At 36.2% G+C, this 27,481-nt stretch overlaps 1 protein-coding gene and 1 long non-coding RNA gene across 3 annotated transcripts; both read left to right on the top strand.

Moving 5' to 3' along the window:
• The first annotated feature begins 209 nt into the window (after nt 1-209).
• Nucleotides 210-14,401, top strand: LOC130462076 (uncharacterized). 2 transcript variants are annotated; one of them, XR_008922209.1, is made up of 4 exons: nt 210-595; nt 1,621-1,792; nt 12,427-12,503; nt 13,910-14,401. It is a non-coding gene; the product is annotated as an uncharacterized lncRNA (long non-coding RNA). The 2 variants fall into 2 exon arrangements; XR_008922208.1 differs by having other exon boundaries at nt 210-577; nt 13,910-14,397.
• A 7,385-nt stretch (nt 14,402-21,786) lies between these two features.
• Nucleotides 21,787-26,088, top strand: LOC110794990 (bZIP transcription factor 60). Its single transcript, XM_021999965.2, has 3 exons — nt 21,787-22,682; nt 24,310-24,527; nt 25,655-26,088. The coding sequence occupies exons 1-3, from the start codon at nt 22,126-22,128 to the stop codon at nt 25,957-25,959; spliced, it is 1,080 nt and encodes a 359-aa protein (XP_021855657.1). The 5' UTR covers nt 21,787-22,125; the 3' UTR covers nt 25,960-26,088.
• Nucleotides 26,089-27,481: the final 1,393 nt, after the last annotated feature.

Here is a 27,481-nt window from a genome sequence, read left to right as displayed (position 1 = left end):
AAATAAAATCAGGTATCACTAGTAGAAAAATCGACATGTGCTTCCCTTCAAGTGCGGCTCATATAGTAAATTGGCAGCACTTGTGATCACTAAAACAAAACATTTTCACAAGTGCGGGTCATTTTAGAAAAGTGGCAGCACTTGAGTTTAAGTGCGGGCTTTAAAACTCAAGTGCGGGCTCATTTCACAAGTGCCGCACAAAACTTTTCTAAATATACAATTAAAAAAAAAATCTTAAATTAACGAAGCTTTATTTTCGCTCTCCCCAATTTTCTCCCTCTTCACCTTCGTTTTCTCTCTCTCCTCTGCGGTCGCCGTTTCTTCTTCACCGCCGAATCTCTCCGCCATTGCGTAGTTTCTCATTGATGTTGGGGGGTTGATTGTTGCAGTAGCTCCACCCTCCATCTCATTTGTCTTTGCGATCTCCCTTGTCTCCAGTCACTGCGCTCTCCCTCGTCTCCAGTCTGTACCGCCGCCGCCAACGGTGGTCCTGAATCCACCATCAACTAGGCAGAGATGAAGAATAGACCAGAAGATTCGAGTCACCCTAATTTGAAGAAATCGTTCAACTATTCAGGTGAATTAAGTTGCCCATGTAATTCCTCTTTCTCTCTTTGTGATTTAACCTACGTTTTAGTTTCAATTCATCTGTAGAATTCAATTCCAATTCATCTGTAGATTTCCCAGTTATCAAATTCACTAATTTCTGCTTAATTATTCAATAAATTATCAATCGAATTTCTATTGTTCTAAAGAACTGAAATTTCTTATTCAGTACCAAATATAAAGAATTGGGTTTTTATTTTTTTTAATTTCTTATAATTATTTGTGCAGAATTATGCTGTGTTTCAATTTAATTATCTTTTCTTTCTTGAAAATTAGCTGATTGTAATTTACTTCACATTAAATTATGCATAATTATTTATGGAGTAGCAATGAAAATGCTCGTTGAACTTAATTGGCAGTGTAATACTCCTAGCAGGTTTCCCCAATTGAATTGATTCATTCTTAGGAAGCAGAAAGTTCATTTGTTAAGGAAAACAAATTGTGATTGTAATTATGATAGGTAGTCTAAGTTGGAGGGAGGCAATGAAACTCTGTGATGTTGATTGTGACCTTGGCCTGAGAAATAAGATTGCAATCTAATACTAATAGTTAGTTATGAAAGCTTTTCTGGAATAGGTGATTAACAGTCTGCAAGTATTTACTCTCATTTAGTAATATGGTTAATGGCCTATGTTTAGCTTTGATGTCATTATGTGTTCAAGGGGCGACTTGTATACTCTGGTAAATGCAAGGGACACGAATCAAAATCAATTTGGAATTTCATCTTCCCAGCTGAACTTGTCCATTTTTTCTAGTGCCATATTATGATTGTCAGTTGTCATGATTTGATACTTAAGAGTAATATTTCAATTCAAAACCCATATGCGTCTTTAAATTTTATTTTGGGGACGCTTCTAACTGTTTTACACTAGTTTCTGTCCGGACTAGTGATGTTAATTACTGCTCTGCTTACTGCTGTTATTGTTTACTGCTGCTGCATACTGTACGCACTCTAATCTGAACTGTTGTTGCTACTGTTGTGCATCACTTTATGCAACTGGTGTGGGTGTTTAGGGCCGAAGTGTGATGGGTTTAATCGGGTGGGTCTGCATCAGCTGCTACAACAACATTTTTGGCTCTTTGAGTCAGTCGAGTGACCACGTTTAATGCTAACGCATACAATCAGATGGGTTCTGCATCTGCTCTACATCACCGTCTTTGGCTCTTGGAGTGACAAAGTTGAGAGGTAATTTTAATTAGTTATTGACTTTTTGGCATTTGATAGATTTTTTCTTCTGCATTTAGCAATTATACTTTGAAATGGATGCATAATTAACACTCACTATGTGAGTAACAATGGAATATTCAGTAGTAGTCGAGAAATATATGCTCCGGGAGTGTGTTAATCTCTTACTGACTTGCTGTTGATGTATATTTTTTTTCGGGATTGTACATGAAAACATTTGTTGACCTTTTCTTACTATTTATGTGTCAAATAGGCACCGAGTTGCATTGGTGGCTTAAGGAATTATTACCGTGAATCATGTAAATTGAGGTTGCCGTTGTGCATTGCTTAGTTTGTGGCTCTTAAGTAACCATGTTATTAATCTAATTACTATTATTATTTTGGAATTTAGCACTATAGGGGTAATGGAAATTCCATGTTCCAATGAAAAATAAATGTGATTTTATGCCTGAATGGACTTTTGCTCATTCAATTTGATTGTTGGTGTTTGCTTTGCGATTCAGCCAGGTTGCCGATTTTCACCAATTGTCGGCTTTTGCCTTAGTTGAAAGTTATATTTGAGAATGAGTCTTTGAAATATTAAACAAAGTCTAATGAACATGTAAAGGGTTTAAAATACTTATTTAAGTTCATTAGTTGAAAGTTAGGAACGAAATAAGCCATTTTAGTCTAACTATAACGAATAAACGAGCCTTAAATGTACATAACATGACCAAAGTAGGTGATAATGAGTCTTTCAAACAAAAAACTAAGTGTATTAAGCATGTAAAACGTTTTAAATACTTATTTAAGTTCACTAGTTTAAAGTTGATACCAAAATAAACCATTTTAGGCAAAATGTCGCCTATAATGATCAAACGAGCCTTAAATGTGTATAACTTGACTAAATTAGGTGAGAATCAGTATTTGAACTTAAAACTAAGTATATTTGACATGTAAAAGGTTTAAAATACTTATTTAAGTTCATTAGTTGAAAATTAGGACTGAAATAAACCATTTTAGTCAAAATGTGATCTATAATGATCAAACGAGCCTTAAAGGTGTATAACTTGACCCAAGCAGGTGAGAATGAATCTTAGAAACATTAAAGTAAGTCTAATAGACATGTAAAGGGTTTAAAATTCTTATTTATATTCATTAGTTCAAAATTGGGAGCGAAATAAGCCATTTTAGTCAAATACGACCTATAATAAACAAACTAGCCTAAAATGTGAATAACTTGTCCAAAGTAGGTGAGATTTAGGCTTAGAAACTTTAAAATAAGCCTAATAAACTTGTAAATGGTTTTTAATACTTATTTAGGTTCATTAGTTCAAAGTTGGGACTAAAATAAGCCATTTTAGTCAAAATATGGCCTATAATGATCAAATAAGCCTTAAATGTGTATAACTTGACCAAAGTAGGAGAATGAGTATTTTAAAATTAAAACTAAGTATATTTTAAAATGGTTTCAAATACTTATTTAAGTTCATTAATTAGTTGAAACTTAGGAGCGAAATAAGTCATTTTAGTTAAAATATGAACTATAATGAACAAACGAGCCTTAAATGTGCATAACATGACCAAAGTAGGTGAGAATGATGAAGGAAATATGTCCTTCACCCAAGGTGCATTAAGTCTAATACCAAGGTTCAGATTAATTGCGAACAATTAATTCAGTGAGATCAAGTGATCGGAACAGCTAGCTGGAGCAATGCTTCCGATCAGTGAGTTCTAATGGATATTGAACTCACAACTTACTCTTGACTGAACCTACAAGGTCACACCAATGACACGTAACAGATCACCGGATTAAATGAATCGGAAATTCATTTAATAGCTTTTCGGGATTTAAGTTGGAAACGTATTATACGATACGACCTTGCATCAGAATCGTATATCGTATCGCGAATATTCGTAAGCTAGGCGAAACGAATAAATCATATCGTACGACGGTGATTCGTCGTATACGAAACGATAAATAATATATCGGAAATATATTAAACGCGAATACGAAGGGCGGCCCACGAGCCGAGTGCGCGAAGCACTCGAGGCCCATGGGCGCGCTAGGCAAGCGAGCAAAAGGCCAAGGCAACACGGCAGTGCTAGGCCCATGGCCGAGCATAGCTGCGCGTGTGCGCGCGGGCCTGTGCAGCGACACAGCCACAGCAAGCGAGGCCCATGGCCCAGCGTGCTGTGCTTGTCGCACGCACGGCTTGCTGGCCGGCCTTGCCTACGGGCTTGGTCGGTTTAGTAAGGTTATGTAAATAACCTTATGACCTAATTTCCAACTAAGGCAATACCAATTCAGATTACACACAACCCTAGGAGAAAACAGAGAACCCTAATTCTCTCTGTGCCTCCATAGTGTGTTCATCCCAAAAAGCAAATCTCTTGATCGATTGTCTAAGCTACGATAATCAAGACGGATCTGATCGTGTCGGTGAACCAAGTAGAGGAACGACAATTGGAGTTCTTTGTTCGTGTTCGTTGACGGATTATTGTGGAAGACACGCTTCGAATGTAAGTATGCTTAATCTGTGCTTTATACATGTTTCCTGGCTTTGGGGATTGTTCCGCACATGTTATTATGTTTAACTGTATTCCCCTACAGTGGTATCATGAGCCTTATGTATTCAAAGCATGAATTAGCATGATTATTATTGTTTTTGCATTGTCGAAATTTTTGGAATTTTTGTTGATTTTTCGGAATTTTTTCGAATTATGGGATTAATTGCGAAATTGGCAGTTCCGAAATCAAAAATATTCGCTTTTTCGATTTTTAAAACCCTAATCTGATGGAAAACGATTTTCTAAGATCAACTCATGAGAATAGAATTGCGAAAACAGGCCTCGAAGCATCAGCTTTTGGGCGTTTTTGTTAATTTTTCATTAAAAATTAAACGTGTCGGACAGTAATTCAATTAAAAGGTCGACCTAAACTACTCGGAATTTCTTGAAATTTTGACACAATGTTTCTGGGTACATGCTTGATCTATGGTAAAAGTTTCAGATTTTTCCGATAAGTATAAACCCTAATTTTGCCTTTCCCCAATTCGTAAAATTTACAACCCTAATTGATTTTCAATTAATTATGGATTAATAATTCGGTTAATTGGGAAAGGGGTATAATTTCATGGGTCAGTGGCTAATTTAAAAAATTATTGGATTAAAATTTTGAATGGTTTCGTTAATTTTAATCACACTTAAACCAATTTATTAATAATCTGAAATTTAATTGTTTATGAACGATGTAAAATTTCGGATTTTATTAATTAAAGGTTCAAATTTCAAAGTTGATTCGATCGTTCTTAAAAGTTTGAATATTGTTAGCCCTTGATTTATTAATTTTACGAAATTGGATTGTCGTTAAAGTTTATTAAATCGTTAAAAATCAATGTTTTTCGAAAAATTAAATCGTAACTTTTTGAAAAATAAAATTAATGCAAGTTCGTGAATTAAAATTTAATTTTAATTAGGTTGGTCCGTTTTACGAACCAAAAACACGAACATGGGCATGATGGAAGTATGGCTCGTCGAGCCATACGAGGCTGTTCTGCGAGCCATGCCATGCGACACGGGCAGCAGCACGAGCTGGGTGCCTCGTGCGCGCTAGGCAAGGCAGGGGCGGGCGATGCCTGCGGGGCTGCGACGAAGCAAAGCGCGATGCTTGCGACGTCGAGCGCCCACGATGCACAACACACACGCAACGCAGGGCAGCTAGGCTGCGGGTACGCGATGCGCATGCGCAAGGCATGGCGCGCGACGCGTGTGGGCGAGGCATGGCGCGCGAGCGATGGGCGAGCGATGGCATGCTATGCGGTGCGATGGGCTGGGCGCGCGCGGGCAATGCTCGTGTGCTCTTGGGCCTCTCGCACGACGGGCTGGGCGCAAGCCTAGGCCGTTTGATTATTTTTTTTTTAATCGTTTAATTAGTTGTGCTTCGTGTATTTGCATTAATTTGGGCTAACGGGATTTTTAATTTAATATTTTATTTGCTTGGGCCGGGCCGCGAGTTTTAATTTAATATTTCATAATTAATTATCCGGAATAATTATTGGTTTGAGTGGGAGCCACTAAATGAAATTAAAATGAAATAATTATTTTAATTATTTCGTAGGTCGCATTATTTTAATTAAATTCAATTTTAATTAGAATAAAGTCTAAGGATTAATAATTTGGAAATTGATTAATCTTTTAGGACGCGTTTATGTGAACGTGAATTTTAATTAATTCACGTAAATACTTGCATATTAACATGGGCCATTCGTTTTAGCATACGAATGGGTGAATGCGTAGAATATTATATTTTATGCAATGCAGGTACTCCAAGTGACTAGTATGGCCAAATTTAGAATAGTTAAATATGGTCTGCGCACCGTTCTATCTTTGAATGTAAAGTTTTAAATATGGTCTGCGTACCATGGAAATTTTGATGTAATTTATTATTTTCAAGTATTTCTAAGTTTAGAACTTTAAGTTAGCATTTGAACGAAGATTCAAGACGATGCCAAACTAACAAGGAGGTGATGAAGATTGGATGCTTCAAGACAAGAAGTTTTGGGCCATACTAGATCACCAATTATTTATGCAATTTAATATATATATATTATGCGTGAATGTATGAATGTATGTATGCTTTGCATGAACAGGTTGTTTCCTATGAATCGATTAGTTTTAAGTTCACTAAATAATCGAACCAACATAGAAACAACTAGGTCCAAGTAATATTGAGTTTTAAAAATTGCCTTCCAAATCAACACTTACAAAAATCTAGGGATCTAAGATAGTAGGTTTACGCTAAAGCGAGGTGCTATTTTAGTTGACTTAGATGGTAAGGCGTCCTAAAGGAGCACGTTGATTGTGGTTATAACTCAAACAACAATGGCATTAAGTTGTGGCAATGGGATAAATTATGGCATTAATTTATTAACCAAGAGTAATTTGGAGATTACTAGCAATAGGTTTTGCTTACCTAAAATCTTAAAATACTTAAGACATGCTAAAGCTGCTTAAGGATTTAGGACTTTTGGGGTCTTGGAATCGTTTCATTCATTTCGGACCATGTTTTTGCTTTTTGCATGAATGAAATGTTTTAATAGCTTTAATGATTGCATGTTTGCTTTTATTTCAAAGTTATTGAATTGTATGAATGGTTATTTATTGCAAATTCTTTTCGATTATAGTAATCAAAATGGCCGCAATCAAAACACAACTCAAAGTAACTGAAATTCTGGATGTAAAATTGAACCTATCAAACTTTCTTGATTGGGAGAGGAAGCTTCGGCAAGTCCTCAGGTGGAACAACATTGAATATGTAGTTGACCATCCCATCCCCAGCTATTACTCTAAGGATATGAATCCGAAAAAGCACTATACGTGGGCAAGCCACGTATCGCTAGTGATGGATCTTATTCTTGGCTCTATCCCCAATGATTGGAGTGCAAGGTTCGTTGCATACGAGCCATGGGCACTCCTAAGGCATCTTAGGGATATATTTCGTGGTAGATTCCAACATAGTGGTCAACATGTCGACCAAAATGTTTTTGAATTGGTAAATTCATTTGAGGATCTAAATCTTAACGCACCACTGGGTTGTTGCTTTGACGTCGAAAGACAAAAAGCAAGGGAAAGGGTCATTGATCTTGAAATGACAAAGCGGACACCAATCAGAACTCATACAAAGAAAATGGTTGGGCTTCTCAACCGGCTTGAGTTACTTGGTGATCCATTCCCAGATTCTGCAGCTGCGGGAATACTTTTGAATTCTCTTCACCCTGGTTATAAGAAATTCAAACTACTCTATTTTTCCAAGAAAAGGGAGAATACTCTTAGTGAACTAATTTACTTGCTTCATCAGTACGAATTGGACTTTGTAAGTGATAAGCAAACATCACTAAAAGTAAAGAGTAAGAAAATCAAGAAAAGGGTTCCGGGGAAGATCCAAAGCAAGGGTGCATCTCCATCTACTTCAGGAAGGCAAGTGGCGCCATCCAAGAAGAAGATGAAGAAGGATCGTTCTCCATCTACATCGCAATGTTTCAATTGTAATGAAATTGGTCATTACAAGCGAGATTGCCCCAAACTAAAGGAAGAGAAGAAGGACGGAAACGTTGCTTCTCCTTCAGGTATGTATGTTATACATTGTAATCTAGCTAATTCTACTTCTTGGGTATTAGATACTGGTTGTGGCTCACACTTATGTTCCAATCCACAGGGACTAAGGAGAAGTAGAAAGCGTGATAAAGGCGAGATGGATCTACGCGTGGGAAATAGAGCACGGATTGCTGCATTAGCCGTAGGATCTTATTTTATTTCTTTGCCTAGTGGGTTTGTTTTGGAACTAGAAAACTGTTACTATGTTCCTAGTATCACCAGAAACATCATTTCCGTTTCAAGTTTGGATTCTAAAGGTTTTAGTTTTCAATTTAAAGACAATAGTTGTTCTTTTGCTTTGAATGGAATGTTTTATGGTTCAGCACAACAAGAAAACGGTCTTTACGTGCTAGATACGAGCAAACACATTTATAACATAAATACCAAAAAGGCTAAAACTGGTGATTCGAATCTCACATTTCCGTGGCATTATCGATTAGGCCATATAAACATAAAACGCATGGAATTACTTCAACGGAAAGGAATTCTAGAATCATTCGACTTAGAGAAGATTAATCAATGCGAATCTTGTTTACTTGGCAAAATGACAAAGCAACCTTTCTCAAAGGTGGGAGAAAGAGCAAGCGAACTACTAGGGCTAATACATACGGACGTATGTGGGCCTATGAGTACGAAAGCTAGAGGTGAGTTCAGCTATTTCATAACGTTTACGAACGACTTCAGTAGATATGGCTATATTTACTTAATGAAGCACAAGTCTGAATCGTTTGAGAAATTCCGAGAATTTCAAAATGAAGTAGAGAATCAACATGGCAAGAAAATCAAAGCTCTAAGATCGGATCGAGGAGGTGAATATCTTAGCCACGAGTTTCATGACCATCTAAAAGAATGTGGTATTCTTTCTGAATTGACTGCTCCGGGGACACCTCAATGGAATGGAGTGTCGGAACGGAGAAACAGGACCTTACTCGATATGGTCAGGTCAATGATGGGTCAGGCCGAACTTCCTTTACAGTTCTGGGGACATGCGTTGCAAACTGCAGCACTCACACTGAATCGTATTCCGTCAAAAGCTGTTGAAAAGACTCCATACGAATTATGGACTGGGAAACTTCCAAAGTTGTCTTTTCTGAAGATTTGGGGTTGCGAAGCATATGTCAAGCGATTAATTTCGGACAAGCTACAACCTAAATCTGACAAATGTTTCTTCGTTGGGTATCCAAAGGAAACTATGGGGTATTACTTCTACAATAAATCAGACAACAAGGTATTCGTTGCTCGTGACGGTGTCTTTTTGGAAAGAAATCATATTTCCAAATTGACAAGTGGGAGAATACTAGACCTCGAAGATATTCGAGACGAACAACGAACTCAGAACTCTTTAGAAGCAGTTCAAGTTGATGAACCTCCAAGGTCTTTAGAAGAGCCAGTGGGAGTAGTTCCTCAAAACATTGTTGCCCCTCGTAGGTCAAATAGAACTATTTTTCAGCTGGACAGATGGACAGGCGTCCTCTTGACTGAAAACTTAGACGTTCTCATATTGGATAGTGATGAACCTTTGAATTACAAGCAAGCTATGACGAGCCCAAGCTCCATTAAATGGTTAGAGGCCATGCAATCTGAAATAGACTCCATGTCTGAAAATCAAGTCTGGGATTTGGTTGATTTGCCGGATGGGTTCACACCTATCGGATGCAAATGGGTCTTCAAATTGACGAAAGACAAAGATGGAATTGTATACATATACAAGGCTAGATTGGTAGCAAAAGGTTACATGCAAGTTCACGGCGTTGACTACGATGAAACCTTTTCTCCAGTCGCGATGCTTAAGTCTATTCGGATAATCCTTGCGATTGCCGTTTTTCATGACTATGAAATATGGCAAATGGATGTCAAAACTGCCTTCTTGAACGGTGTTCTTGAAGAGACTGTGTTCATGACACAGCCGGAGGGTTTTGTCGATCAAAAGAACCAAGGAAAGGTATGCAAGCTTAAGAAGTCCATCTATGGACTAAAGCAAGCATCAAGGAGTTGGAATAAACGATTTGATGAAGCAGTCAATAAGTTTGGCTTCATCAAGAATCAGGACGAATCTTGTGTATACAAGTAGGTCAGTGGGAGTAAAATTGCATTCCTAGTCTTGTATGTTGACGACATACTGCTTATTTGAAACGACATTCCTATGTTGGAGTCGATCTGTAAAGACTTGGCTCGGGAAGTGTTTCTCAATGAAGGACTTAGGAGAGGCACATTACATATTGGGCATCAAGATCTATAGGGATAGATCTAAGAGGATGATTGGACTAAGCCAAAGCACTTACATTGACAAAGTGCTAGCTAGCTTCAATATGATGGAAGCCAAGAGAGGCCATCTACCCATGTCACATGGCGTATATCTAAGCAAGAATCAATGTCCCAAAACATCTGATGAGCGTAGAAAGATGAGTGGAATTCCATACGCTTCGGCTATTGGATCCATCATGTATGCTATGATTTGTACAAGGCCGGATGTTTCGTTCGCACTCAGTGCAACGAGCAGGTACCAGTCAAAACCAGGTGAGGCGCATTGGACTGCTGCCAAGAACATCCTAAAGTACTTGAAAAGGACTAAGGATCAGTTTTTGTTTTATGGTGGTACAGGTGAGTTGATTGTTAAGGGCTATACGGACGTAAGCTTTCAAACCGACAGAGATGATTTCAGATCACAGTCCGGGTTTGTGTTCTGCCTCAACGGCGGAGCAGTAAGCTGGAAAAGTGCTAAGCGAAGCACTATTGCGGATTCTACAACTGAAGCCGAGTACATTGCTGCCTCAGAAGCAGCAAAGGAAGCTGTTTGGATTCGGAAGTTCATCGAAGAACTTGGTGTTGTCCCCTCCATTAAAGGACCAGTGGCTTTGTATTGTGACAATAGCGGAGCCATTGCCCAGGCAAAGGAGCCTAGGAGCCACCAGAAGTCCAAGCACGTACTGCGGCGATTTCATATACTTCGAGAGATCGTTGAAAGAAAGGAAATCGAGATTTGCAAGGTTGGAACTGACGACAACGTCGCAGATCCATTGACTAAACCGTTGCCACAAGTGAAATACAACGCACATTATGTTCAGTAAGTAACACTAAGCGACAAAGGAATGTGGATGCACACTTGTCTGAATGACAAGTGGGAGATCGAAGGAAATATGTCCTTCACCCAAGGTGCATTAAGTCTAATACCAAGGTTCGGATTAATTGCGAACAATTAATTCAGTGAGATCAAGTGATCGGAACAGCTAGCTGGAGCAATGCTTCCGATCAGTGAGTTCTAATGGATATTGAACTCACAACTTACTCTTGACTGAACCTACAAGGTCACACCAATGACACGTAACATATCACCGGATTAAATGAATCGGAAATTCATTTAATAGCTTTTCGGGATTTAAGTTGGAAACGTATTATACGATACGACCTTGCATCGGAATCGTATATCGTATCGCGAATATTCGTAAGCTAGGAGAAACGAATAAATCGTATCGTACGACGGTGATTCGTCGTATACGAAACGATAAATAATATATCGGAAATATATTAAACGCGAATACGAAGGGCGGCCCACGAGCCGAGTGCGCGAAGCACTCGAGGCCCATGGGCGCGCTAGGCGAGCGAGCAAAAGGCCAAGGCAACACGGCAGCGCTAGGCCCATGGCCGAGCATAGCTGCGCGTGTGCGCGCGGGCCTGTGCAGCGGCACAGCCACAGCAAGCGAGGCCCATGGCCCAGCGCGCTGTGCTTGTCGCACGCACGGCTTGCTGGCCGGCCTTGCCTACGGGCTTGGTCGGTTTTAGTAAGGTTATGTAAATAACCTTATGACCTAATTTCCAACTAAGGCAATCACAATTCAGATTACACACAACCCTAGGAGAAAACAGAGAACCCTAATTCTCTCTGTGCCTCCATAGTGTGTTCATCCCAAAAAGCAAATCTCTTGATCGATTGTCTAAGCTACGATAATCAAGACGGATCTGATCGTGTCGGTGAACCAAGTAGAGGAACGACAATTGGAGTTCTTTGTTCGTGTTCGTTGACGGATTAATGTGGAAAACACTCTTCGAATGTAAGTATGCTTAGTATGTGCTTTATACATGTTTCCTGGCTTTGGGGATTGTTCCGCACATGTTATTATGTTTAACTGTATTCCCCTACAAATGAGTATTTGAACATAAAAATAACTATATTTGACATGTAAAAGGTTTAAAATACTTATTTAATTTCATTAGTTGAAAATTAGGACCGAAATTAGTTTAAAACGAGTAGGTTTGAGATGGCCATTGAGTAAATGATGAGCCTAATGTGAAGTTTATGATCAATAACATTGGATCTTACAAGTCAAGATGCATACAATATTATGCAAGGTAGATGTTTCCAACTAGTTATCATATTTCGTAAAGCGCAAAGCATGCATGTTCAATAAATTAAAAAAGTTCCAACTTGACACTTCTGTTTTTTTAATGTACTTTGCTTTTGGTTGGTAACATCTTACTCTTTTTTCTCACGGGTTCTATAGGTGTTTGCATGATATCTTCGCTATTTGGTAAATATGAAGATGGGGACATCGTGAATAAGTTACAAGAGATGTATGAGGTATATGGAATTTATCTATATCTATTTAGGTAAAAGGTTTAGAATATCTATTTAGATTCATTCGTTAAGAGTTAAGAGCGAAAACGACAATTTTAGTCAAAATAATGACATATAACAATCAAACGACCCTTAAATGTGCATAACTTGACCAAATTAGGTAATAATGAGAATTATAAACATAAACCTAAGTATATTAAACATGTAAAAGGTTTAGAATATATATTTAAATTCATTAGTTAAGAGCTAGGAGCAAAAACGACAATTTTAGTCAAAATATGACATATAACGATTAAACGACCCTTACATGTGTATAACTTGACCAAACTAAGTAAGAATGAGACTTAGAAACATAAAACCAAGTATGTTAAACATGTATATGGTTTCAAATACCTTTTTAGGTTCATTAGTTAAAAGTTAGGAAATAAAACGACAATTTTAGTCAAAATATGACATATAACGATCAAACGACCATTAAATGTGCATAACTTGACCAAACTAGGTAAGAGTTAGACTTAGAAACTTAAAACCATATATGTTAAACATTTATATGGTTTGGAATACCTTTTTAGGTTCATTAGTTAAGAGTTAGGAGCGAAAACGACAATTTTAGTCAAAATATGACATATAACTATCAAACGACCCTTAAATGTGCATAACTTGACCAAAATTGGTAAGAATGGGACTTATAAACATAAAAAAAAGTATGTTAAACATGTATATGGTTTCAAATACTTTTTTAGGTTCATTAGTTAAGAGTTAGGAGCGAAAACGATAATTTTAGTAAAAATATGACATATAAGGATCAAACGACCCTTAAATGTGCATAACTTGACCAAAATAGGTAAGAATGAGACTTAGAAACATAAAAACAAGTATATTAACCATGTATATGGCTTCAAATACCTTTTTAGGTTTATTAGTTAAGAGTTAGGAGCGAAAACGACAATTTTAGTCAAAATATGACATATAACGATCAAACGACCCTTAAATATGCATTACTTGACCAAACTAGGTAAGAATGAGACTTAGAAACATAAAACCAAGTTTGTTAAACAATTATATGGTTTGGAATACCTTTTTAGGTTCATTAGTTAAAAGTTAGGAGCAAAAACGACAATGTTAGTAAAATTATTACATATAACGATCAAACGACCCTTAATTGTGCATAACTTGACCAAATTAGGTAATAATGAGACTTATAAACATAAAAACAATATGTTAAACATGTAAAAGGTTTAGAATATCTATATAGGTTCATTAGTTAAGAGTTTGGATCGAAAACGACAATTTTATTCTTTATTTCAATGGTATGAGCAAATTAAGTCTTACTTTATTTTACGATACAATATTTATAATATAACTAACTAAAGTATACATATTTTTTTTTTATTGTCGATCTTCGTAAGGTACTCAAAAATTCGAGGGAGGAGCCTTTCACGATTGAAGAGATAAATGAAGTTCGAGAAAAGTTGGCAAACTTCATTTCTAGTGATTGTCTTTGATATTTTCTTGTAGTGAATTTTAGTATTGTTTTTGATATTTCCTTGTAATGAATTTTAGGTTACGGATGCTAGTTTTTTATGACTGTTATGTAATCGAGTTTTCAACTGTATAATTTACTTAGGTTAAATTGTTTTTTACCACCTAAAAAAATTGGAAAATTATTTTTTACCACCTAAAAAAATAAAAGTAGTTTTTTACCACCTAAAAATAAAATAAAAATTGTCTTTTACCACCTCTTAACTACAAAATGGATGAAAACGTTATGTGAATTAATGGGAAGGGAAAATGGTAACTCATTTGCATAAAAATCGTGGGAGAAGAGAAGGAAACAAAAAATATAGTCGGTGAAATGGATCTGCATAGCATTTTCTTGCATTTTTTCGGTTAAGAGGTGGTAAAAAAAATTTTTTATTTTATTTTTAGGTGGTAAAAAACATTTTTTATTTTTTTAGGTGGTAAAAAATAATTTGTCAATTTTTTTAGGTGGTAAAAAACAATTTAACCATTTAATTATCTATATAATTGAGTACTTTTTTATATGATGTATGGAGGTTAACTAGTGGCTTGGTCCAATTATATAAAATATGTGGCAGGAAAATAGGATATATAACAAATACGGCTCGTTTATAGGCTCGTATATATATCACAAGTGCGGGCTCATTCCCAAAATTGGCAGCACAAAAGTTGTGAAGTGCGGGCTCATTTACAAAATTGTCAGCACAAAGTTTGTCAAGTGCGGGCTCATTTTAAAAATTGGCAGCACAAAAGTTGTCAAGTGCGGGCACATTTAAAAAATTGGCAGCACAAAGTTTGTCAAGTGCGGGCACGTATTCGAAAATTGGCAGCACAAACTTTGTCAAGTGCGGGCACGTATTCGAAAATTGGCAGCACAAAGTTGTCAAGTGCGGGCACATTTTCTAAATTGGCAGCACAAAAATAGTTTTGTGCGGGCTCATATATTGGCAGCATTTGAGAAATGCCAATGTAAAAGCCCGCACTAAACCCCTTAAAATGAGCCCGCACTTGAGGTTTTTTCCTCTAGTGTATATAAATCCGCAGTTTCTTGTTTCTCTCCTGAATCTTCTTTCACCCGCTTATTTTGAGTAATCATTCGTATAAATTAACTTACTTGACACTTGAGTATAAAACCAAATTCTTTTGAATTAATTTTAAATACTAAGTCGTCATTCATATATAATTCTACGTCAACTTTTAAAGTATCTAGCCCGCCAACCCGGACCGAAATACCCGTACGGGGTAATAGACTAGTAGGGCACTTCATTTTACCTACAAAAAATGTATAATTTTACGTCCACTTTCAAAGTATCTAGCCGGCCATCCCGGACTGGATAATACCCGTGCGGAATTACGGCCCGATAGGGCACTCATCTTACCTACCGAAAAAATGTACTTCGTATTATTCTACGTGTCTTTACACAAATCGTATTATCGGAACCTGCTCATAATCTTAAAAAAAGTTATTAAAAAATCAGATTAATTATATTACAAAATAATATGGCTTCAAAATTAGAGTTTACTCCGTATGAGAATGTGTATTTACTTAATTGCTTAATTCGTCTCTCAATTGTTTATGATAATGGCTATTAGGGACCAATACAGAATGAAGATGTATGTATGTTGCAGTTTATTTGACAACTGTGAGGAACTTCGAATTTGGAACTCAGATAATGGTTTATAGGGACCAACACAGAGTACTGTTCATTGGAAAAGTGTTGGCGGCCTAGGCACCTCGCAACCCTACGACCAAGTGCCTGGATATGGCGTTAGGACTTTGAGATCCAGCTCACGGTGAGCTGCCTCCGGTGCCAAGACCGTGCTAAGGGTCGAGGTACTTGTGGGTTTGATACGTCAAACCAAGACTTCGTATGTTTGTGTGAGGAAAGGAATGTAACTACTTATTGTAAATGGGTAGATTTATAGGGGTAGTTGCATTATTCTAAAATTGAATGATAAAGGGTTTAAAACAAAATAATAACTTTATCTCATTACTAGTAAAGGACCCGTGCGATGCACGATTTATATATTTTAACTTTAAGCAAAGTTAAATTAATTTAGAAAAAAAACATAGAAAAATACGTAGATTTTTTTATTCCTTTTCACGCGCCACCCATAGTTTCATGTTAGGTATAAAAAGCAATATCATCTTGTATTATGAGAGATGTCAATTCTCAAGCTGAACCGTTGAACCCGCAAGGTTGGTCCGATCGTTTAGAACCCAAACCGTTAATACTCCGAGAGCTGGAACCCAAGACCCGATTCAATTATATTCGACCAACCCGAACTGACAGGAAAATATTAACCCGATGAATATACGAAACCCGATAACAAACCTGTTCCGCAACAACCAGATCCGTTTCAACCGAACCGAATGGATCTGAAAGCCATTAATGACCCAATCCGTTTCAATCCAAACCGTTTGAACCGCTTAATCTGAACAGTTTACGACAAACCCGTTTAACGAACTATTTTAACGCGTAACCCGCTTAATGTGAACCGTTTACAACCCGTTTAATTCAAATCGTTTACAATCCATAACCCATTCAATCCCGCTAGATCTTAAATTCTTCACACTTTTAAAAGTTAGTTATTGCCCCTTTCTCCCCTAATTAAGGCCTCAAATATTAGAATTTATAAACGTATTAAAAATTGTGACTTTATAATTTGGAATCAAATTCACCTGACCCGAAGTAAAACCCTCTATCCATTTCATCTCGCTACTGATTTATCCACATTGTATGAACATATTGATAAAAACATGAACCCGGTGTAACCTAACTATACCTATTCAACCCGACCCATTTCAGATCCGATATTAAGTTCAAATACTATCTCTTTTTTTTATTGTGTTACCCGTACCCATTTTAAGTACCCGTCCAATCTCAAGTTTATTCTCTTGAAATCAGGTCTGATCAAATACATAAATGATTTAATCAGTCCAAGTCCATTAAGTTTAGATAAGTTCAGATAAATTCAAAAAATTTATTTCAAATAAGGGGAAGGGAATGTACGCAACCTCCATTTTTCTTTGTTTCACTCACCTATTATACATGTGGCCGAAATAATAAGTAAATAATTGATTATACTTTGTGGAGTATTTATAGGGTATTTAGATTATTATGTTGATTCTACACTTATTCCACATTCAATAGTTGGATAATTACGTAATTCAAGCATTATTCTAAAATTGGGTAGATTTATAGGGGTAGTTGCATTATTCTAAAATTGAATGATAAAGGGTTTAAAACAAAATAATAACTTTATCTCATTATACTCCATCTTTATCTTATAATTTGGTATTAATATTTATCCGAAATTCATTCTCATCTCATTTAAAAATATATTTAAACTATGATGGCTAAAGCGCTTTTGCTTTTGGGCCTTAAAGTAAAAGTCTAACAAGGGATTTACACACATTAGAAAGACTCAATTTGAAGAACTAGGCCCATAAAGAAACCGCTTGGCCCCCAAATAGCCATCAAATAAAATCTTAAGGTATGTTGAGGTGTATATCGTGTATAGGGGTGAAAGTTTGATAGCAAAAAAAATCGAAAAATCGAACCAAATCAGACCGAATAAGAAATTCGATTCGGTTTTTTTCCTATTGGATTCGGTTTGGATTAAGATTTTTATTAAAATCCGTTTTATGGTTTGGATTGGACTGAAAAGTTTGAAACCGAATAAACCGAATAAACCGAACATGGCTAAAAAAGTATAATAAGGGTCCGGAATTTGGCTAAAAATAGGTATAATATAGGCCCAAAATAGGCCTAAATGAAAGGCCCATGAAAATTCGATTTATGGTTTGGATTGGACTGAAAATTAAAAATCCGGTTTGGTTTGGTTTGGATTAAAATGTTATTTGGTTTGGATTCGATTTCAAAAAAAGAAAATCGAATTAGTTCGGTTTGAATTCGGTTGGACCTTAATCCAAACCGAAAATCGAATTTTCACCCCTAATCGTGTATACATGTCATCCCAACTTATACACTTCGTTCTTAGGGTCGAAACCAAAAATTATATACGTAGGCCAAACATAACATACTTCATTCGTTCCGGAAATATCGCACCATGATTGACTTTTACTCCTCTAACCATTACTTTGACTCCTAATATCTCAAATCGCGTGCAATTAAAAATTATAAAAATTTAATATTTAGAAAATATATATCGATATGAATCTAACATGACCCGACATGACTGAAATTTCCTTACGTAGAAATCACAAAAAATGGCCAAAGTCGTATTATGAAAGTGTAAAAATTAAATGGTGCGATGTTTCCGGAATGGAGGAAGTATAACTTTTAGAACAAAGAAAAACAGAAATACAATTAAAAATACCAAGAATAAAGTGAGGGAGCTAAGATTCAAACCTTATACCTCCAACAACCTCTAACTTTTAAGGTAAAATAATTAATTGAACTATATTAGACATATGCTTTTGTAGTGCATATTTAAGTTTTGAACATATTATGGGGTGCATGGCCCCCGCCAGCCCCCCTCCTCTAATTACGGCCCTGTTCATTCTCTATACTTATTAAGGTATGACCGTATGAATGTGTCGAAGTAGGTTTTGTCAGATAAATCGAGGAAAACCCATGAGGCTAGTTTACATGTATAAGTGTGCATTTATTTTAATACGAGATAATCACATAAGTTATGTGTTACAGAGTATTTGCAAGATCACAAATAAGATCTTAGCGAGGTGATTGTTTCATACCTGAATTTTTTTTCTCAACATTTCAAACTCATTGTCTTTGACAAATTATTGTAATTTTTTGGCAATAATTACACACAAACAAACCAACACAACTTACCTAATCTTCCTACACTCTACAGCTAATCAAACTCTTATTAACTCTCAAGTAGAGCTCTCGTTTTCAAGTCTATGTAGGACCCGACGATTTCATGTCATAGGCTCATACATGGTTGAGAGTATGGTTGTCAAATTGGGTCATCAGTTGGATACAAGTCTAGTATATCGCATAATATTTTGTGTGGGTCATTGTGCTCGTGCCAGTCATGAAAAAGGATGTCGATGCATGACCCACGTGGATAGTGCTGTCAAAAAGTGACCCTAACTGAAAAATCGACCGAAACCAACTGACATCCGAACCGAATATATCCGAGAAATAATGAGATTAAAATCGATCCGCTGTTGACCCGAAATCCGATTTAACCCGTGAATTCAAGACCCGATACCGAACCGCTAGCAAACCAAGGAGACACGGAACCCGATTTACATCTGATAACTTTTAACTGAACCCGCATCCGATATCAATCTGAAAACCGATTTTACCCGATAACAACCGTAATCAACCCGACCCTGATAAAACCCGATACCCGAATTAACCCGACCCGTGTCTATTCGAATTTGAATTCAACTGAATTGTTGCTATTCCAACCCAATCGAAAATTCCAACTGGAGTTAGCCCGATAAATGAAAGTCACACGAGATAGAATAAAGTCTAAAAAATCTTTATTTGACACGAAGTCATATAATAATAAAGTGACCTGAATTTTTTCGCGAACTCAAGAGTCATTCAATTAATAGAACACAAGATTACAAACTTAACTCAATCTAAACTTGAACCACAACCATGATCCGTAACTGACCCAAATTCGAGGTACATCCCATCCGAACTTGACCCCCGAACCCGAGACTCATTGATCCATACTTGATACGAATCCGGACTTAGCCGATCCGGACATAACCCGTACCCGAATTAAACCGATCAAATTGTATCCAAATCCAACATACACCCGAATCAAACTAAATCTGAACCAAATGAATCGATTCAAAATCGTTTCCAACCTGAATCAGTTCCAACCGAACCCGAGATTGACCCGAAATGAAGTTATCCGAATTGAAACCGAGTTTAATCCAAACAATTTATAACCCGACCTCTGCACCCGAAAAAAAGTTATCCGAACCGACCCGAATAGAAATATTGACCCGACATTAACGGATTTCAAAATGGCACGAACCGTTAGAACCGACCCAAAACCGTTCCGATGACCCGATTTAACCAGCCTAAACGTGGATATAGTCCATACCCGATTTAATGAGTATGGAATCATGGATCACTGATCAATCACTGATCAAGTGATCAGCATTAATATTTGGGCCTCCAAACGGTTAATTACTTCAACCCAAAGCCCACCCTAAAAACTCCAAACAGTACAAGGCTTGGGTAAATTTTTGGCTATACCCGGGTACAGCCAAAGCTGGCTGTACCCCCATCTAAAACGATGTCGTTTTGTGTTGTTTAAAATGAACATTAATATACTGGTACAAAAATGAACATTTACTATTTCGGAAATGAACATTTATTTATTTATTTGGAATGAACATTTACTATTTTGGAAATGAACATTTATTTATTTATTTGGAAATAAACTACAAAAATGAACATTTACTATTTCGAAAAAGAACATTTATTTAGTTATTTGGAATGAACATTTACTATTTTGGAAATGAACATTTATTTATTTATTTGGAAATAAACAATATAGGCGCTTGTAAAAACATAAAAGACCAATGAAGTGAACAATTTCATTATGAACATTAACCATATATTTATTGTGAACAAACAAATAAACAAGAAAGAACAAATAATTCAACAAAAAAGAACAAACAATATAAAAAAGAACATAAATTTCCAGAAAAATGAACAACCAATACAACAATTATGAACAATTTTATGATGAATTTTAAAGCTAACATGAAAAAACAAACAATACAACATGAAAGAACAAATACTGGTACAAAAATGAACATTTACTATTTCGGAAATGAACATTTATTTATTTATTTGGAATGAACATTTACTATTTTGGAAATGAACATTTATTTATTTATTTGGAAATAAACTACAAAAATGAACATTTACTATTTCGGAAATGAACATTTATTTATTTATTTGGAATGAACATTTACTATTTTGGAAATGAACATTTATTTATTTATTTGGAAATAAACAATATAGGCGCTTGTAAAAACATAAAAGACCAATGAAGTGAACAATTTCATTATGAATTTTAAAGCCAACATGAAAGAACGAACAATACAACAAGAAAGAACAAACAATAAAGCAGATAATTATTATGAACAAAAAAATAAACAAAAAATAACAAATAATTCAACAAAAAAGAACAAACAATATAAAAAAAAACATAAAATTCCAGAAAAAAGAACAAACAATACAACAATTATGAACAATTTTATGATAATTTTAAAGCCAACATGAAAGAACAAACAATACAACAATAAGTTTGATGAATGAATTTAAAAAACAACAAGAAAGAACAAACAGTACAACAAGAAAGAACAAACAATACAAAAAGAAAGAATAAAAGATTAATGAAGAGTTTAATTATGAACATTAACCATATGATTATTATAAACAAACAAATAAACAAGAAAGAACAAACAATATTAAAAAAAAACATAAAGTTCTAGAAGAAAGAACAAAAAATACAACAATTATGAAAATTTGATGATGAATTTAAAAAACAACATGAAAGAACAAACAGTACAACAAAAATGAACAAACAGTACAACAAGAAAGAACAAACAGTACAATAAGAATGAACAAACAGTACAATAAAAAAGAACAAACAGTCGACAAGAATGAACAAACAATATGAGCGCGTCATTTTGGGTACAGCAGTCAGCAATTGCAAGGCTTGTAAGAATTTACCAAGGATGCCATGTCATCAAAAAGAAGCCTTCTAATTGGTCGCGTGATGCAAACACCTTCCCTCCTTATCACCGCGTCCTTTCCTAGTTCCTACTTTCCTCCCCGTTTCCCCTTCTCCTTCTTGACGAAGGAAAATATCAAAAGGGATAATTTATTAAATAACGTAAATATTTCTAATGGTATAAATAAAGTCCCTCCAATTTCTGCACAACGAAATAGTAAAACTCTTCGGCTTTCTCTCTGCTTTCCCAAACCTTCAAAATCTAAGTAGAACATGCATAATTAGGAAAATTTTTTTCTTGATTTTTTTGTAAATAATTTTTTTTGTTTTTGGTTTTTTTGATAGAAAAATCTAGTAAAATTAGGTGGGTATAAATTACGGTTCAATCAATTCTGAAATGGAGCTGGAAGATGAATTGAATCAAATCGATTGGGATAATATGTTTGTTGATATTCCGTTTCTAGAAGACGACTTTCGAATCTTCGAAGACGTTTCTCCATCTCTGGAAGTTGTTGAAGATGAAGTAGCAACAACAACTAAAATCGCGAGTGGGCCCACCGTTGAGTCGTGGATTGAGGAGTTGTTGATGAAGGACGACGATGACGAACATAATAACAGTAATCAAGCAGCAGTAGAAGTATTGGGCGATGATTTCTTGTGGTCTGATCTACTGGTTGATTCGCATCAAGAGGATTGTCTTCCGTCCGATGATCACCGAGACTCATCATACGCTTCTCCTTCTCCAACTACACCTCCTTTTGAGGATAAGAATTCGTCTACTTGCTCCAATTCCGAGGGTAATGCTGTTCAAATTGCAACTACTAGTGATAATTATGATATTAGTGGTAAAGAAATCCCCAATTTTGAGTCGAATGGTGAAAATTGTAAGTCTGGGGATGATGCTTTGGACCTTGATGACTCTGATCGTGATCCTCTCTCGAAGAAACGTAAAAGGTAAGCCTCTAATAATACTTTTTAAAATTATTATTTTGTTGTTTTTGCTAAGGATTCATAATTACACGAATTTTATTATTATTCTGTTTGTAGAAATTATAAGTGAAGTTGTTGTTTTTGCTAATGATTCATAATTTATACCTTCGAATTACTCTTTTTTATTCATAAACAACGATTGATTTGAGTTTTGTTTTTTATTAGTGAATTTTTTGTTGTTCCTAACTCGTAGTTTATACCATCCGTTATAAGCAGTATCTAATTACGGAGTACTTATCTTATTACGGAGTAGTAAATAATTATTGATTTGAATTGTGTATTCCATATGTTTGGTTGTAATCTTGAAGTTGGAAATTTAATATAGAAATCCCTGGAAAGATGAGAAAATTAGTTGACTGGATACTTATTTAGTTATTTGATACTTGCCTTCTGAATTGTAAGTCACGTTGGTGTGTAGTTTAGAGCTGTCAAAAACTGACCCGACCTGAAAACCCGACTTGAACCGACCGAACCCGTAACCGACCATGACCCGAGCTTACGGTAAATCAGCTAACCCGAAACCCGACCTGTACCCGACCCGAAAAAACCGATAACCGATTTTAACCCGATGTTGTAACACCCGAACCCGACCCGAAAATGACCGATAACCGAACTTACCCGACCGAACAATGACCCGAACCCGATTCGATACCCGACCCGATGTCAACCCGAAACCGATTGTAACTCGATGAAACCTGCTATTGACCCGACCTGTGACAACCCGCTACCCGATTTACCCGAGTTATCAATGACACGACCAAATATTAACTTCAACGATAAATCTATTTTAATTTTTATTGCTAGATACTGAAAAATTTAACTCTAAAATAAGTTAAACAAAAATTTTTAGAATATAAAATAATTAAAATGTATAGGTTAATTATCAGACCCGAGTTTGACCCGTCCCTGAGAGTGATCCGACCTGAATACTATTTGATCTGATTATTATCCGATTCAAACTAAGACCCGAACCCGAAAATAAATGTGTTGCAAACCGACTTAAACCCGCCTCGATAAGACCCGAACCCGAAATTACCTGCTACAAACCGGCTTAAACCAGACTCGATAAGACCCGAACCCGAAATCAAACCTGACCGAAATGTGACCCGACCCGAACCCGACCTGAACCCGGGATAGGGAAAAACCCGACATGACCCGACCTGAAATCGACCCGACCGAACCCAAACTCAACCCGGATGGAATATTCACCCAACACAACCCGACCTGATCATGACCCGAGATCCGAGATGACCCGACCCAAACCCGACCCGATGACCTGTTTTGACAGCTCTAATGTTGTTATAAATAGTAATGTGACAATTAAATTCGGATGTAGTTTGAAGGTGGTTGGAGTCGTGTTCTCGTGTATTTGTAGTTAGAAGAATCACAGTAATTTTTGAGTAGGCATTGGCAATTTGGCATGTGTTGTATTAGAGTTAGTAGAATTTTTTCATGTTGTGTGTATGTGTGTAGTTGTTCAGTCTGTGTTATGTATAACCGTTGCTTGGCTTTTTAAAACGAAGATTGTATAACCGTTGCTTGGCTTTTTAAAACGAAGATTGTATAATAATGTGAAATGATTGTTGATCAGACAATTGAGAAATAGAGATGCAGCACTGCGATCTAGAGAAAGGAAAAAGATGTATGTGAAGGATCTGGAGATGAAGAGTAAATACATGGAAGCGGAATGTAGGAGATTAGGGAGGTTGCTTCAGTGTTGTTATGCTGAGAATCAGATGCTGCGTATTTCCCTGGGCAGTGCGTATGGTGCTTCCTTAACCAAGCCGGAGTCTGCCGTGCTCTTGTTGGGTATGAATTTCTTATATGTCTTATTCTTTGTTTATTATTTATCCTTCCAGCTCCTGTTCCTGCAATTTGCTCCTCTTCTTGATTTTAAACATAGCAGTTGATAGTAATGCCGTGATTCGAAAGTGTTACTTCATTGTATTATGTGTTTTCACCTTCGTGAACTTCCTTGATGTACTAATTGGGAAAGTTGGAATTCAGGTAACCTACATGTTCATTGTATTATGTGTTTCCACCTTTGTGAACTTCCTTGATGTTCTAATTGGGAAAGTTGAAATTCAGTTAACCTACATCCCTTTAGAGGGGTTGGCTGCATATTATGAGTTGACTCTCCTTTCTTCTATTGCCTACCTGCCTTTAAGGGGCTGGGCTGCATATTTTGCTTCTATGTTTAGGAGAAAGTCACATTTGTAGCATGTATTGTATGTATGTTAGTCTCTTAGATAACAAACAAAACACATGTTTAAATGTTTAATATCTTGTCTTTCACCTTGGAAAATAAGGGACCATCTTTAACTTCCTCCTGAACTTGACATGTTGCCAAATTATTAAGATCTATGAGTAAATATCATTTTAAGTTTTTAAGACAGGAGACATTATATACTTCAATGTTAAATCAAGATTGAAATCTCTCTCCCTTTTCTATGTGGACGTTATATATATCATCAATGACATGTTTTCAGCATTTTGGTAGATAGAGTTTTAGGACTCATTGTTGGTCATCATAATAAATTGATAGACGTATTTTGTCATAAGTCACCACGTACTATTTTCTCCCATTTTCTCTCGAAGCTGCTTGGTTAGTGATCTTCCACATTATCGAAAAATACTCTGTTTTTGCTCGAGATTGTCATTTCTTCTTCCTTGCTCATCCTGTTTTTATTGCATCCTTTTCACAGTTGTATGACCTTAATGGAAGACATTGAAAAATTCACACACTTGCATTTGATTCTTCTTCTATTTGAAAACTGATCTTCTTTTGCAGCGTGGATCGTTCATAGTGTTTGTATTTGCTTGAGCATGGTTCATAGTTCATATCATCAGACTTAGTAGTAGTAGTAGTTTCTTAATTTATGGTCTAATTCTGTCATTCCTCACATATGTTAATATGTATGGTGGTGGTTGTACAGAATCCCTGCTGTTGGTTTCCCTGGTTTGGTTAATGGTCAACATATGCCTGCTACCTCTACACAAACTGTCCCCCCAAAATCAGGGTGCAGTTCCACACGGAAGCGTGGAGAGAAAAGAACAGGAAAGCGCAGCAGCACCAAAAGGAAAGGTAACGAAGGTCACTGAACTGTGGGTGACCCTTTGTTTCATGAGGAGTAAGAGATGCAGAGCTTCAAGGACCAAGATGAAGTCTGATATGAACGCGCTGTGTCATGCATCAACTGAAACTCCTCTCTGTTGCTTCCAGTTTTCATGGTATCGCTGATGAATATTGGTTTCTCAGCTTTTACTTTTGCATAGAAGGTACAGAGAGAGGTGATGTAGGGGTTTCCCCCAGAGTATTTTGTATCAGTAACATCTCATGTTGGTTTATATCAGTATTTTATATTTCTGTTATTTTACTTACATTACTTTCACTTTCCCCCTCTTCCTTGTTTATTCTTTTAACTTCCCGTTCCTGTCTTGTTTGATTGGTCACATTGACAATTTCCTATGTCGATTCATGTTAGCCGACCCCAAATCATTTTGGGCCTAATGAGTGTGAATTTTACAAATTATACAGTTTGAATTTTACAATGGTAGGGATTATTTTATGATGCTTTCATCTTCTGGTACATTGTGACTGGTGAGTCTTTTTCTATCTTTTCGTTAGACTCCATGTGATTCTAGGATACATGACTTCTTTTTCTATCCTTTTCAAGTTTGAATGCTGGACAGATTGAACTAGTTGGCTGCACTGATTTCTTTGCATTCTGTTCAACAGTGCCTTTGGTAGAAGTCGTGGAATTTGATAAACTCTTGCTTATGTGAATGAATTAGATTGATGTTACAATGGTTTAATTTAGTGAGTGACTGAATTGCAAGCTTCACGGAGAAGCTGTGATTTCGTGTCAACCTCTGTCGCTTGCTAGTACTTCTGAGATATCTGATTCGAAATTGTCGACTAAGGTCGAGTTCACTCCCTTCCTCCTTTAGTTTACTGCATACTGTTTGGTATTTTAAGTATAACATCTTGAATCTTATAGTTGCTTATTTGTTAGTTGAGTCTTGGATGAAATAATAGGCTGAATCTAGTATTTTGGATGGTGTTTTTAGTATTGACTTCATTTGGTCACATTGTGAATCATGAGATCGCTTGTATCTATGAATTAGTATTTGAACACTTTGTAAAATATCAACCGAGGTTTCTTCTTTCATTCCCTTCATCTTATTAAACAGTTTGTATGCTCCCCTAGCCAAAATCATTTCCTGACATTTGTGGTGTTTTTAGTAACTTATTTCTGATTTCTTTATAATTTGACAAGGGGACATTTGTGCTTTCTGCTTTGTCTTAGAGGATATGGTTCTGAATTCGGTTATTGCTATTTTGCTGTAATGTATAAGTTTCATTTAAGCCTTTCTTGTGTTTATCTTGTTTTCATTTTATTGTTATAAGGGGAAAGGAATGTGAATAAGGGGACCTGTTACTTTGCTGAAATCTGTGATAACTTGTTGCTTTAGTTGTCGTTGTTTGCGTGCAGGAGTGTCTGGATAGATGATAAAATATTGGTACTGAAAATGTAATGTTGTAGAGTAAGTGATATGAGTACAAGCAGGAGGGTAATCTTTTGTTTTGCTGCTTTATAGATGGAGCTATATTGGATTATTGGCATTATCCAGAGTATTGATTTGCATGTGTGAAATCTGGTAAATAAATAGATTCTACATCATGAATTGAATTTTCCTGGTAGAACATCCTGATATCCTTTAGCAAAGTGACAACTGCTTATTGCCATAGGCTGACTTCT

This window comes from Spinacia oleracea, chromosome 5 (assembly GCF_020520425.1).
Source record: "Spinacia oleracea cultivar Varoflay chromosome 5, BTI_SOV_V1, whole genome shotgun sequence".
Classification (NCBI taxonomy): domain Eukaryota; kingdom Viridiplantae; phylum Streptophyta; class Magnoliopsida; order Caryophyllales; family Amaranthaceae; genus Spinacia; species Spinacia oleracea.
The sequence above is the reverse complement of the archived record's forward strand: the minus strand, read 5'-3'. Positions and strand labels throughout refer to the sequence as shown.